This window comes from Propithecus coquereli, unplaced genomic scaffold, assembly GCF_000956105.1.
Source record: "Propithecus coquereli isolate 6110/MARCELLA unplaced genomic scaffold, Pcoq_1.0 Scaffold449, whole genome shotgun sequence".
Classification (NCBI taxonomy): Eukaryota; Metazoa; Chordata; class Mammalia; order Primates; family Indriidae; genus Propithecus; species Propithecus coquereli.
Genome location: NW_012150274.1, coordinates 611,297 through 625,770, shown reverse-complemented (window position 1 = coordinate 625,770; position 14,474 = coordinate 611,297). Strand labels below are relative to the sequence as shown.

The 14,474-nt window shown below is 67.8% G+C and overlaps 1 protein-coding gene across 2 annotated transcripts in view; it reads left to right on the top strand.

Annotated features, from left to right (window-relative positions):
- Positions 1-14,474, top strand: part of KCNT1 (potassium channel, sodium activated subfamily T, member 1) — a 59,319-nt gene that overhangs the window by 20,966 nt on the left and 23,879 nt on the right. For both annotated transcript variants that reach the window (XM_012654744.1, XM_012654745.1), the window contains 2 exons: positions 11,676-11,755; positions 11,894-11,993. In XM_012654744.1, the coding sequence (XP_012510198.1) occupies positions 11,676-11,755; positions 11,894-11,993 (180 nt within the window). The remainder of the gene's footprint in view (positions 1-11,675; positions 11,756-11,893; positions 11,994-14,474) is intronic.

Below are 14,474 nucleotides of genomic sequence, written 5' to 3'. Positions count from 1 at the left end.
GCTGAGAGCCGCCGACAGCCCCAGGAAAAGGGGACCTCAGTCCTACAGCTACGGGAACTGCAGTCTGCGGGTGGTGGAATGAGCCCGGAAGCGGATTCTTTATTTTGATTTATTTATGTTTGATTTCAGAGTATTATAGGGGTACAAATGTTTTGGTTACGTGGATTGCTTTTGTACAGTTTGAGTCAAAGTTATAGGTGTGCCCATCCCCCAGATGGTGTGCACTGCACCCGTTAGGTGTGGACTTACCCGGCCCCCGGCCCCTCCCGCCTGCTGGATTTCCATGGATTTCACTGCGCCCAGAGCTCCAGGCCAGAGCCCCGCCCTGCCGCCGTTTGTGTGCCGCCTCTGAAGACCCTCAGCTAAGCCCAGCCCACACTTCCGACCCGCAGGACTGTGGGAGAATAAAGGGGTGTTGCTTTAAGCTTCCATGTTGGTGGCGGTTTGTTACGCGGCGTGCATTGCTAGCACACCAGGCCTCTGGCCCTGCGGAATGTTCCACCATCTGCACGTGTCTGGGGCCTCTCTGTGGGTGGTCCAGCTCGGTGGGGCCTGCTCGATGCAGGTGAGAAACGCTGCAGGTGCCACTGGGGCTGCGTGTGGCCTCAAGTCCTGGTTGCCCTGTTAGAGGTGGCCCGAGGGACCCCTGGGCTAGCGATGACGGCCGGACCTCTCCACTGGGTCGTTTCCCTCCCCCTTGTCACCTGAAGGTGACCTGTCACTTTGTGCACACATGGCCTTCCACTGTGCAGCTGGGGACTTTGGCCCTGCCGGGCTTGGATGCCCCCACTCCCCGGCTGCTTCTTCCACCAACACTGGCCGCCTGCTTCTGGGCCCGCCAGCGGGAGCTAGTCGTGTGCCCCAACACGGGGTTCCTGCTGGAAACGCCCGCAGCCCTTCCTCCAGGACGGCCGGTGACCAGGGCCAGGCAGCGTGGAACAGCGGCCGCAAATGGGGCAGTTGTGGGTTTCCTGGATTCCTTTGAGTGTCGTGGAGTGACCCGCGGAGGTCACAGATTCACCAGGTGAGGTGGACTAAACAACACCCCTCCGAGATGTCCACGTCCTAATCCCAGAAACCTAAGACTACGTGGCCGTCTGTGGCAAAGGGCGAGAGATGGGAGATGAGCCTGTCTCATCCGGGTCGGCCCAAGGTCAACGCGGGCCCGAGTCCACGTCAGGGAAGGAGACGGCGGAAGCGCCCGACACCGAGGAACGCGGGGCCCAGAAGCTGGAAGGGGCGGAGTCACCGGTCTCCCCTGGAGCCGCCAGGAGGAGCCAGCACCGGGTTCTAGGACCTCTGACCTCCGCTCGGCAACAAATGCGAGTTCCAAGCTGCTGAACTGTGGCCACGTGTCGGAGCTCCGCAGGAAACCCCAACACCTGCTTGGAATCATCGTCCCGCCCGGCCCGCGCCTGCCTTGGCTGGGCTTCCTTGGTGGTTTGGACGCGTTTGGTGAGGACCGCGGGGGCGCCCGGGCTCTCGGCCGGTGCCTGGAGTCTGGTCCGTGGAGAGGGACAGACTTTCTCCCCTTCAAGGGCTCCGTTCACAGAACCTGGGCCTTGTCCAGTTCATCTGCGGCCCGAAGCCCCCGTGGTGTCTCCCTCGGTCTGGGCTTCCGTGTTGTCGTGGGCGGGCTCTCTGTTAAAGTCCGTTCTGTCCTCCTCCTTCCTTCTTTTCTTTAGATGTGGTTGTTTCAGTTGTGGTAAAATACCCCTAAGGTCAGTTTACCGTGTCCACCAGTTCTGAGTGCGCAGCTCCGGGTCATTAAGGACATTCGCGCTGTGCAGCCACCGCCGCCGTCACCCACGGAACGGCCACCTGCTCTGTCCCCGGAAACACTGACGCCCCTCCCCGCCCTGCCCCCACGTCCCACTCCTGTCCCCGTGGTTCTGATGCTCCGGGTCCAGGTGGCTCCTACAGGATTTGCCTTTGTGGTTGGCGGGTTCCACTGGGCACGATGTCGCCAGGTAACCGTGTGCAGCGTGGTCGGGATTGCCTTCCTCCCTGCGGCGGCCGGACCACCTGTGGTCGCCTTCCATCCCTGGGTGGGGGGCTGGGGGCTCCCCCTCCACCTGCCGCTCGCTGCGTCGGCTCCAGCCCGTGCACGCGGCCCCCGCCTGCGGCCCAGGAGCCGGGTGGGGCGGGGCGAGTGTCACAGACCCTGGGTCTGCCCTGGCCACTGAGGTCCGTGGGACGTCCCTGCCCAGGGTGCTCCCCACTAGGCTGGGGTGCCGGGGCTCCGGGCCCTTCCCCTCCCAGCGACAGCCGGGAGATCTCGCCTTGTCTGAGGGTCACGCCGGCGTCGCCCCAGCCAGATGATGAAAGTCATGGTGCTTCCCCCGATGGGGGCTGTAGGGGGGACCCCCAGGACCCCGTGGGCATCCCAGTTTGGCCTCGGGGTGGGAGCAGGGTGGGGAGCAGACCCCCCACATCTCTCTCTGTGCTCCCCAGACACCTTCCCGGAGGACCGCAGCCCCCACCCTCCTTGCTGGCTGCCAGTGAGTCATCACCGGCGTTACTACGTCTGGTCATCTCCCTGCGTTCCAGAGGCTCCTGGGGCAACCGCCACACCTGCCCCAAGTTACCCCTGCCCCAACCTACGCGCACGCCTGTGGACGTTACCCCTGCCCCAACCTACGCGCATGCCTGTGGACGTTACCCCTGCCCCAACCTACGCGCACGCCTGTGGACGTTACCCCTGCCCCAACCTACGCGCACACCTATGTACATTACCCCTGCCCCAACCTACGCACACACCTATGGATGTTACCCCTGCCCCCACACCTACCCCAACCTATGCACACATCTATGGACGTTACACCTGCCCCAACCTACGCACACACCTATGGATGTTACCCCTGCCCCCACACCTACCCCAACCTATGCACACATCTATGGACGTTACACCTGCCCCAACCTACGCGCACACCTATGGATGTTACCCCTGCCCCCACACCTACCCCAACCTACGCGCACATCTATGGACGTTACACCTGCCCCAACCTACGCGCACACCTATGGATGTTACCCCTGCCCCCACTCCTGCGGATCTCACACCGCCCCCGGGGATGCCCCCGTTCCTCCACTCTCCTGTGGACATCACACTGCCGGGCCCTGCTGTCCTCTCCCCCTCTGGGCTGGCGTCAGGCTCCTCTGAGGTGATGCCAGCTGCTCAGGGCTTGAGATCCCGCTGCCGAACTGGGGGCCCAGAGAGACCCCTGCAGCCTGACAGCCCCTCAGAGTGCCAGGTGTGGGTGCCTGGTGCCCACCCTCAAGCCGTGGCCTGGCCATCACTCTGGGAATGTCCAAAGTGGGAGTCGTCATCGCCCTGCCTGCTTCTCCATCTTCCCACCTGGGTATCACCACCCTCTGGTCCTCCCCCACCTGGTCCTCCAGGAGGCCTGGCCAACCCACCTGCAGGACACACCTTGGATGCACCCGGCCCTCCCCCGGGGCTGCCCCAGCATGAAGCACGAGTTCCGTAAAAGGACCTCTTCATTTTGCTTGGGCTCCCAGGCCACCTCCCCTGCACAGTGGTCAGGCTCGAGGCTGTCCACGCCTTGGAGCAGGAAGTGCTGGACACGTCAGGCCACGTTGCTCCGTGGACCCTGAGCTGGGGCCCAGGGGCGGCCTCCCTCCTCAGCTCGCGCTGGCCTGAGGGCCTCCTGCCCCACCGAGCAGGGCTTCCAGGCAGCCGGACCCCCAGCACCAACACCTGCCGGCTGTGACCTGCCCGTCACCTGGGTGGGTCACCTGGAGCCCCGTCTGTGCAACGGAAGGGACTGAGCTAGAAAGGCCACATAACGTGGCCATAGCGAGCTGGCCCGGGTCAGCGGGTCCTGCGCTCACATCCTGGCTCTGCTCCCTCCTGCATCGGCCCCTGGGGAAGCCACTCCCTCCCTAGCACCTCAGTCCCCACTTTGCAACAGGACACGAGTCCCTGCTGCCTGCGGAGGGCTAAGTGAGGGGACCCTGCACCCGCCGTGGCACCACCTGGTGCAGACCAGCGCCCCCCACGCACAGTGGGATCTGGCACCCAGGGCCCAGTCAGGGAGTGCCCCGTGGGCTGTGCCCGGACAGCTTCGGCGTGGGACGTGGGTGAGGACCTCGAGTGCCCACGGAGGGGAGCGGCACAGAGCCGTGGCGCCCCACCTAGCACAGAGGCGAGGGCTGCACGGCAGGCAGGGCTGTGGCCAGGAGGGGGACGGTGGGCCCCTCCGCGGTCGCCTGCTCCTGGCTCCTCCCTCCTCCCCACGGTGACTGTCATTGCCATTACTTCTGCCAGAGCAGCTGCAGGACCGTGGGGTGCTGGCATCCCTCCTGGATGGGGGCGCTCTGGCAGGGGTGGGGGCCGGCGGGCCTGGCCGTGCCACTGCGGCGGGGAGGGCAGGGAGGGCGGTGCGATAGTTCCGCCTGGCGCCGCCCCCATCGCCTCCCGCCGCCGCCGCCGCCGCCAAGGCTCCCGCAGAATGGCTCGGGCCAAGCTGCCGCGCTCACCATCCGAGGGCAAGGCGGGCCCGGGGGGCACCCCTGCCGGCGCCGCGGCCCCAGAGGAGCCGCATGGGCTCAGCCCGCTGCTGCCGGCCCGTGGCGGGGGCTCTGTGGGCAGCGACGTGGGCCAGAGGTAGGGACCCAGGGCCTGGGGCTGCTTCGCTTCCCGCGCACCCCGCTCCCTCGCTGGCTCGCTGCACCTGCCGCCGGGGCAGGGGAGGGGGCGGCCAGGTCTCTCCGCCAGGCCCCGCACCCGCCGCGTCCTGTGCCCGCCAGCCTAGGAGGCTGCGGGACGCACGCTGGCTGAGCACGGCGGGTCTCCAGGTACGACTGCGGGAAGAGGAAGTGGACCCGCCGAGCCCTGTCCCATGGGGGCCCCGCTCCTGCCGGCTCCGCTCGGGGAGGCAGGGCCGGCCCCACGCCAGAGGTGAGCCGTGGAGGCCCAGGCAGGTCAGGACACTCGCGGGCGGCACCGCAGACCAGGGCCGGACACTTGGGCTCAGGCTGCGGGGGCAGCCCGCGGGAGGCAGCCCGGGGCCCCCAGTGCCTGTGGCCGCGGCGTGCAGGAGGCCTGCCCAGGGAGGGAGCCCGCCGGGGCAGGTGGGCGGTGCCCACCCCTCTTGGGCCCGTCGGCCAGCTCAGGGTGGGGCACGGCACCCCCATTTCCCGGATGAGAACACAGAGGCCTGGTCCGCAGTGCGTCCCAGCCAGCACCCCCGTGCGGGAGCGAGTGTTGTGGGGGATGCAGATGAATCAGACCGGCCTGGTGTGGGCACGCGCTGTGGGCGCACGCTGCCTGCGAGGAGAGGTGCACGCCAGGCCTGGGCAGGAGCGCGGGCCCTCCTGGGGGGCGGCGTCGGCAGGGCTGGGCAGGCCGGCAGATGGCAGCGCCAAGGGTGCCCGAGCCTCCCCCATCCCGCGCTTGGCCATGCTGTCCAGGCCCCTCCCTGCACCCCGCTTCTGGCTCCTCGTGGCCCCCAGGGGAGGCTGCTGCCCAGCCGCGTTACCATTGCGCGAGGCTGTCCCGGCTACGGCCAAGCGCCTCGCCGCGGCCCCACCAGTGATGCGCAGCAGCGGGGCAAGTGCTGGCCCCGCCCTGGGGACCGACCCCTCTCCTGTCCCTCTGCTGCCTGGTCACTGAGGGGCCAGTGATCCCGGCAGCTCCACTGACAGCCAGCCTGGCCACCCGTTTCTGCGGGGCCCACAGGGTGACGGGGCCTGGCCCAGCTGCCTCTGAGCCCACAGTGCAGCCCAAGGCCACCTCCTCCAGGAAGCCCTCTCCATGCTCATTCCTGGCCCTGTGGGCCACTGACTGTGCTGACCCCTTCACATGGGTGGCCTGGCTCTGTCTCCCAGCAGCCCTTGCCAGCCTCCTGCAGAGCAGAGACGGGGGAGCCATCCGCACGGCTGGGCCGGGGCCTGGAGCCCTGCAGCTCCTCTCCTGCGCGTTAGGTGCGCACTGCAAGGAGCAGTAGGGAGCCAGTGCAGGTTCCTGAGCAGAGGAGGACTTGGCAGATTAGCTCTTTGTGTACTTGGGTCTGACGAGGGTTCTGGGCAAGACCAGAGCAGGGAGGAGAGGAGGACACGGCCTGCAGCCGCCCATCCTGCGTGCCTGGGCCGCCTCAGGGGCTGGCTGGGTCAGGGCTCCCTTGGCCACCAGCTGAGCCACAGGGAGGTGGAGGGAGGGGTCTCCACTGTCCCCAAGGACTGGCCACAGGTCGGGGAAGCCACCCCTGCCCACGGGTCTTCCCCATCCCCTGCCCAGCCTGGGCCCCACTGTCTCCTTTGTGAGCCAGGGAGGGTAGGGGTGGGAGGACCCGAGGTAGCCCAGTCACACAGGCTGTGTCTGTGTCCCAGGGCCTGGCCTCGCCGCAGCCCTGCCAGCCCCAGCTCAGAGCGTCTGCCATAGACTGGCAGGGAGCATGTGTGGGAGGCTGACCCCGCTCTGCAGGCCCCTCCCTCCTTCCTGCCTATGTAGCCTTGACAAGGTAGTGGTCCTCTCTGAACCTTTGTTTCCTTTTCTGGGAAATAGTTGCTTTGAGGATTAAAAGAGAGAGGACCCTCTGAAGTCCTTTGAGGAGGAGCTGGCCCAGGCCCGGCACATAGTCAGAGCAGGCAAAGACCCTCTGCACCCCACCCTGCCCAGCCCCTGCACAGGCTGGTCCTCCAGAGCTCTCAGCTCCCACCAGACCCCACCCAGCTTCCTGCCCAGGGCAGGCCACACCCTCCTGCCGGCTGCCTGCCAGCCAGACTGGGACGAGCCAAGGCCAGGCTGCCCGGGCGCCCTGGAGTGGCTTCACTCCCCGCCCTGGTCGGTCCTGTCACTAGATGCCTGGGGCAGGGCTGGCAGGTGCCGCGCCCCAGCTTGGGCGTAGGGCAGGGAGAAGCCTGCAGCCTCTCTCAGCAGGAGCCCCGCCTGGCCATCCAGCTGCGCAGTGCCGGCTGGGACTGCTGCTCGCTGCCCTCGGCTCCCCTGGGTGGCTGGAGCTGACCCTGCTCCTCCTGGACGCTAGGTCACGCGGGGCCTGGGGTGGGCTGCGTGCCGGCGGCGTCAGAGCACCCGTTCCTGGAGTGTCACCGCTGGGCTGCAGGCGGGTGACCCTGGCCTCAGGTGCGGCTGTCACCCCATCCGGGCCAGGCTCAGGAGGGGCGTGTGCCGGGCAGGCTGCGCTGCTTTCTCAGGCCCCCACCCGCCGTGCCTGGGGCGCCACAAGTCGGGGTGGGGGGGCACAGGCACCCTGCTTCCCTTGGGCCCTGCCGGAGCCTCCCTGCATGTCTGCGCCGCCCAGTCCTGCAGCTCCGCCGCTGTCTGCCACTGCTGCGCTGACCGTCCCCTGTGTCCCCAGGCCTCCCGTGGAAGAGCTCAGCCTGCAGTCCTCCCTGTCTCAGTAAGTGCCTCGCAGGGCAGGGCTCCCTCGATGGCAGGCCAGTGTCCTCACAGCCCTGGAAGACCCGCGGCAGGCGCCCAGCACCCGCAGGTGCTTCTGTTTTGCGTGTGCCGAGTGTGGATGGACAGCAGTGGTCCCCCGGGGACTCCTGGAGGAGGAAACCGGGTCCCCTGCCGTGGTGTCCTGGGCCCTTGAGAGCAGCTGGAGGGTGGGAGCCGGGACCCGCCGCAGCGCTGACGGGGACAGGCACGCAGCCGGCGGCTGGAACCCCAGCCTCGGCCCTCCCAGGAGGCTGTCGGGCTCCGGGGGGCTGAGCCCGTCCTGCTGTGAGCCCTGCTGGGCCCGGGGCTCTGCTGCCGCGCTTCCTGGCTTCCTCTGAGATCTGGTCTCGTGGAGCGAGGCTCTGCATGCGGCCAGGACAGCCACGCCTGACCCAGCCACCGCCCAGCCTGTTCGGTTCGGGTTCGGCCTCCACGTGGCTGCTGCTTCCGGTAATTGGCGCAGTCAGCAGCAGCAACCGCTGAGCCCTCCAGGCCGGTCCGGGGCCGGTTACCGTCCCACAGGAGCCCTGGAGGCCGGGAGGCTGGGGCCACACCCTTGGCCTCTGTCTGCCCGGCCCAGGTCCCCGTGGCGTGTGCGTGACGGGCTCCGGACAGAAGGTGTAGCCCCACCGAGGGGCTCCCCAGCCCCACCCTGGGCTCCCGAGGAGCAGGGTCTCAACGCCGCGGGGAACTGGGCGGGTCAGCGGCCCCTCGGGGTGAGGCTGTGGTCTGTGTGGCTGAGGCGGTGTCACCAGTCAGAGCAGATGGCCCAGACCCTCCAAGTTCCAGCAGGGCTGGCCCAGGCCGTGGCCGAGCGTGGGCAGGCCCCAGGGGCCCAAGGGTGTTAGAGCAGGAACCCCGGGGCGGGGAGGCCCGGGCCATGTGTTTGCCCTTTCCAGGCCCCTTGCTGGTCACACACTCTGCCAGGCTCAGAATAGCCGGGCTAAGGGTTGGCACCCGGCCGGGGCCAGGCCTTCCCTGCCGGCCCAGCCTTGTGAGCAGAGGCCTGCGTGCAGCTCCCAGGCCCCTGCGGAGAGGCGCCCAAGCGCCGCGCCTGACCTCGGCCCCATGTGAGTGCCGGGCTGTGGGGGCCGGGTGGTGGCCCCAAGGTCGTGTGCTTGACCCCTCCCCTGGGCTGGGTGCCTGGTGGCCTAGCGCTGCGTTTAGAGCTTCGACACAGACCATCTGTGCGGGGCCACCTGCCAGGAATGCCCCGGCCGGCCCAGGCAGTGGGGACAGCCGCAGCCACCCTGCCTCTGCCTGCCCTGCTTGTCCCAGGCGGCCGGGCCTCTCCTCAGAGGCCCCCGGTGTGGGTGGGGCCTCTCAGGCCCCCGTGTGCAGTAGACGCTGGGCACCGTGGCACGCGGGGCCCAGGCCGGGCTCCGACACAAGCCGCGAGGGACGGACGGGGCAGAGCTGCTGCCTGAGTCAGCCCCCTCAGCTGTCCCATGGGGGGCCCCGGGCCCTAGACCTGGCACTTCCTCGGACCCACGGGGTGACCTCGGGGGCCCAGGCCTCATTCTCGTCCCTGCGGTGGGGCTGGCAGGGCCCTGCAGCACAGCTTGGGGAGGGCTCCCTACAGCCTCCGGGTCCTCACAGGGCCAGGCATGAGCCACGCACCACGGTCCCGAGGACGGCGCCACCCCAGGGACGGGGCCGGGCTTGGCCTGTCGAGTCTCAGGGATCACGGCCTGAGGCGGGTGCACACGGCGCTGTCTGAGGCCCGAGCTCCCCGACGCATGCCGTCCACCTTGTTCCTGGGCCCCTGGCCGTGGGCCGCAGGCAGCGGGGCCCCCCGGGGTACCCGGCCCTCCCCCTGGGCCAGGACGCAGATCCTGCCACGGATGGGCCTCTGCCCCTGCGGTGCTGGGACAGGTGGCTGTGAAAGCTGTCACCGTGGTTCCCAGGCAGATGGCGTCTGTGGAGACTCCCTCTGCGTCACAGGGACAAACTAGCGCACTGGCAGAGCGAGGACTCGCGGGAACTGGGTTCCTGGCCCCGGCCCTGCCCGTCGGTGCCCAGCCAGGGCCGCGCACCACGCTGCGCCCCTTCTTGGGACGAGCCGCTGAGCCCGTCCCTGGGCAGGAGCAGCTCGCTGTGCGCTTGGCCACCTGTTTACACGGCCTGGCCCTGCGGGGAGGGAGGCGTCGCCCACCCAGGCGGGTTGGGGTCCTGCAGCCGCCCTGCGGTCACGCGCGAGCCGGAGTCAGGGCAGCGTTGTCCACGTCCGCAAGGATCCTGGGACGCAGAGAGCGTCTAGATTCCCCCCCCCCGCCACCGCCCTCGCGACTGACCGCGCCGGCCAGGCCCAGCCGGGCCACAGGCGCCTGTGGTTCCGTATGGAGGACCAGAGCACACCAGTTGCCTCGATCATGCTTCTGGGAGACACGATCATTTTTAACCTGTTTTTGTGGTGGCGCCAGGAGGAGCGGCGGCCATAGCCCATTACAGATTAACGCGAAGGTGACTTCATCAGTTTCCGGGGCGCTGCAGGGCGCCAGCCTCGCGGGGAGCCATGTCCACCAGGCCCGAGGGCTTGTCTGGCTCCGTGTGGGCCGCGCTTTCCCCCGAGGCCGGGCACCGCCGCTGAGCGCCGTGGGCTGCGGGATGGCCGTCCAGATGGTGCCCCCGACCGCCCGGCTGGGCACTCACCCCAAGAGGCGGCCAGGGCGAGACGATCCCAGCTTGGCCGTGCCGAGCCACCAGGGCCTGGGCAGGGGCTTTGGTTTCAAATGTGTGAGGTGGGGGCGCCGCGGCCGGGCAGCCCAGGAGGAGCCCAGCGAGCAGGGCCGAGCGACCCTGGATTCCGGCGTGAAGGTGGAGCGGAGCTCGAGCCGCTGGCTCCGTGGTCTCGGCAGGTGGCTGCGTTTTCCGAGCTCTGAGCCCAGCGCAGGTCTGGGGCGGGAGGGGCCAGCCTGAGGCGCCACTGGGCAGCTGCGGGCAGGAGTGGAGCCAGGGCTGGCTGGGGACACGAAGCGGGGCTGGGCACGGACGGCAGGTGCTGTGGGCGGCTGGGCAGGGTGGAGCTGGTGCCCGACCACGGAGGGGAGGCCAGGCGGGACCCTCGGGAGATGGGGTGTCAGGGTCAGAGGTGAGCCCAGGTGGGGCCGCGTGGGTGGGAGGCAGGCGGGGCTGGTGGATAGGTAGGAACGTCCCCACGGTGACGTCCAGCCGTCCAGTGAGACCAGACAGGGAGGGCAGAGGGGCAGACGGGGGTTTGGTGGGACCCTGGGGTCGCTGCAGCCGCAGGCGGGGGGCTTTCACTGTGGGGAGGTGGGAGGGCACGGAGGGCAGCAGAGCCCTCTGGCCTGGGGGTCTGGGGGCGGTCTGGGGAGGGTTTGCAGGTCGGAACCAGAGTTCTGCTGGAGGGAGGCTCCGGGGGAGCCAGATGGGAAGTCCCCCCTGCGTGTGGCGGCACTAACATCTGAGGCTGGGTGGCCGCGGGAGGCACCTACAACCAGCCCTGGGGTCGCTATGTTTGGGTTGGGGGGAGGGAGCCAAGGTGAATGGGGAGGGAGAACCAGTGGGGGTGGTGCTGAGAGGCCCCCGGAGGGTGGGAGGGAGCGGGCAGCGGGGCAGGAAGACGCCCCAGTGTGGCCTTTGCTGCTCACAGCAGGAGAATGGCGGGAAAGGGATGTTCTTAGGACACAGTGGCCCCTGGGGACCCCGGGCGGGAAGGGGAGGGGGCACTGCAGGAAACCTGGGCTCAGGCACCTCCCCTCGCCCACCCTGCCCCAGCCCCTGGCCCCCCAGGCCAGACCACACCCTGACCCCAGCTTGCTCTCTGAGCCCCCTTCGGATGGAAGGGCGCTGGACAAGGCCCCGAAAGAGACCCTTGTACAGCTCTGGGCACCACGCGCAGAGGCGGGTGGGACTCGGGGTGCAGAGTGAGCGGTTGCGTGTCCTGAGCCCCATACTGGGGGCCACACGGGCCGTTGACGTCCCAGTGGCTGCCCTACAGCCCTCGGGGCTGGGGCCACGCATGCATGAAGAGCGGGGCCCATGGCCCAGAGCCTTCTCGGAGCCTGGACGGCCCTGGACGCTGAGCAGGCAGCAGCCATTGGGCCCCGGGGTGCCGGGAGGAAGCTTCTGGGGGGCAAGGCTGGGCGCTGTCTTCTGGGGCAGGCGGCTGTGGACGTCTGGGGAGCCGAGGCCCCGCTGGGCCCTGTCCCCGGTCCCGCAGTTCGGGAGGCGTTGGGCTCAGGGCCTCGGGCCTGTGTCCCGCGGGACCCCATGGCGCGCTCCCCCGCAGGGTGCAGGTGGAGTTCTACGTCAACGAGAACACCTTCAAGGAGCGGCTCAAGCTGTTCTTCATCAAAAACCAGAGATCCAGTGAGTGGGGCGCCAGGGGGCTGGGCAGAGGGCGGGCCGCAGGGAGGGGCGCAGGGGTGCCCCATCTGGTCTTCGCACTGCCTGCGACCACTGCGCTCCTGGCCGGGCCGCCCGCCCCTGAGGGCTCCCCACCCGCAGGCCTGCGGATCCGGCTGTTCAACTTCTCCCTGAAGCTGCTCACGTGCCTGCTCTACATCGTCCGCGTCCTGCTCGACGACCCGGACCTCGGGATCGGATGGTGGGTGACCTGCGGGGCGGGGTCCCAGGGTCCCAGGACGGAGCATCCCGTCTAGGCCCCACTGTCATTACCAGGCCAATGGGGTCCCCGTGGGGGTCCGTGGCCAGCACCTACCGGGCCCCTGGGAGCCCCGTGCCCAGGGCCTCCGGGAGTCTTCCTTCCTAGCATGACTCCACGTCCCACTGTCCGTCCCAGGACACTGTCCTCAGGTCCCCACTGACTGGCTCAGTGCCGGGTGGGGGCCTGTCGTCGACCCACAGCCGAGGCTGCGGGTACAAGTGGACGGACTTGGGAAGGTCCGAAGACAGGCTGGAGGGTCTGGAATAGGGCTCCCCCTTCACGTGGGGTCTGGGAGGGGACTCCCCTCAGTCCTGCAGGTCGGGACACCCAGGCCCCTGTGGACAGCCCCGCCCCCCGGGCCCCGGCGCCCTCTGCGGGGTCCGCCCGTCCGTGATCGGGTCCAGTGACTGCAGGGGGAGGTCCTGGGACCTCCCTGCCGGCAGCTTCAGGGCTGAGTGTCCCGAAGGCGCCCACCGTGAGGGAGGGCTGGACCTGCTGCCGCTGCTGCTTTGAGAGGTGCCGTCTCCAGCCCTGGGTCCTGGTGGGAAGCGCCTCGTCCTTTCTGAGAGCTGCTGGGACCTTCTCTCTGTGCCAAGTTCGCCTTGGCTCCTCCTCCGCCACGTGCTGGTCCTGGTGGACACGAGCGGGGCCAGCGGCTCAGCACCGGGTTGTCCCGAATCACGTCTTTCGAGACTCACCCGGGTCTCTCACTGGTCTCTGCGCTCCGTGTCCCCCCTCTTGTCCTGGCTCTTGCCCAGGGATTCTTCCTCAAAGCCCCGTCCTTGCTCCCGTGAGCCTGCCCACGGCCCTGCAGGGTGGCGCCCGAGTCCTTTCTGGTCCTGTTTCCTCCATGGCTCGGACTGTCTCTCCTGAGCCCACGTTGGAGAATCTACCGTTTTGTGCTGGTGGATTCTGCAAATGTCTGGCGACGCTCGGCGCCATTTACACTCGAGCGCCCAGGTGCCGGGGGCGGCGTGGTCAGGCGCGGAGTGTGGTTGTCGCTGTCGGCCGTCTGGTGAAGCCTCCAGCACGGGGGTCTCTGCTCTGGCTCCTCAGAGCGGGTTCTTCTCTGCAGGGGAGGGCCTGACTGCCTGCGGATGAGCTTTTGCTCAGCGCCCCTTTTCATCTGATACCCACTCACGCGGGCCTGCGTCTCCAGGCCAGAGACTCCCACCCTCTCCTGAAAACAACCTCCTTTGTCCAGTCAGAGGAGGGCAGAACCCACCGTGGTGGTTTGAGAAGAATGAGGTGCTACCTGACTCTCAAACCACCTTCCTGGGTTTGTTCGACTCTCTCCACATCCCGGAGTCGCCTGGGGCCTCTGGTTTCCCATCCCCGTAGGGCCTAGGTCAGTGCATTCGTTCCCCACCCCCTAGCACCATGCCTGGCACGTGGGTGGGTGCGGATATATGGGAGGATGGATGGGTGGAGGGAGGGAGGGACGGATGGAGGGAGGGATGGAGGGATGGAGAGATTGAAGGATGGATGGAGGGATGGAGGGAAGGAGAGATGGATGGAAGGATGGAGGGATGGATGAGTGGATGGAAGGACGGATGGAGGGATGGATAGAAGGATGGAAGGAAGGAAGGGCAGGTGGGTGGTGGATGGAAGGATGGATACATGGTTGGAAGGAGGGGTGGATGGAAGGATGGATGGAGGGAAGAACAGATGGATAGTGAGAAGAATAGATGGATAGAGGGAAGGGCGGATGGGTGGAGGGAACGAGGGACCAATGGAGGTAAGGAGGGAAGGATAGATGGAAGGAGCTTTGGATGGAAAGATGGATGGATGGATGGATGGATGGATGGATGGATGATGTTGAGTGGCCAGACACTGCTGTGGGCATTGAGTTTCAAGAACCCCAGTAAGGCTCGGGAAAAGTGGGTCAGTTGAGAGAAAAGAGGGGAGGACCTGGCCATCGCCGTGGAGCTGTGAGCCGTGAGATCCCCTAGGTCAGTGGCCCTGGCATTGCCAGCAGTCTGGGGCAGAGCCAACGTGTCTGGTTCCAGGTGGCTTGGAGATGCTTGTCCTCAGAAATGGCGTAGGGAGGTGCCTCTTTGAGTCAGCATCTCAGGGCGGGCGCCTTCCGCCCCGTCTCACGGGCACTGTCTAGCCCGTTTGGGGCTGCTCCAGCCTCTGGGAGCCCCTGATTGCCCCATGTTCTATCTCGGGCCGGCAAGGCCTCTCCCCAGAGCCTGTCATCATCAGCACGGGCAGAATCTGCCTCCGAACGCCCAGCTCTGCCCTGAGCAGCACCTTTCACTGCCAGGCGCTGGATGCCGGACATGAGGTGTGTCGTCATCCTGCCTGCCGGGATGGGCAGAGACCACTGCCCACCTCCCCCTGCAGTCTTGGGGGGCAGGCAGCCTGGCTTGTGGAAGTGTGAGACAGAGACACAGCCCCAGAGGCAGGGGTGGCCCT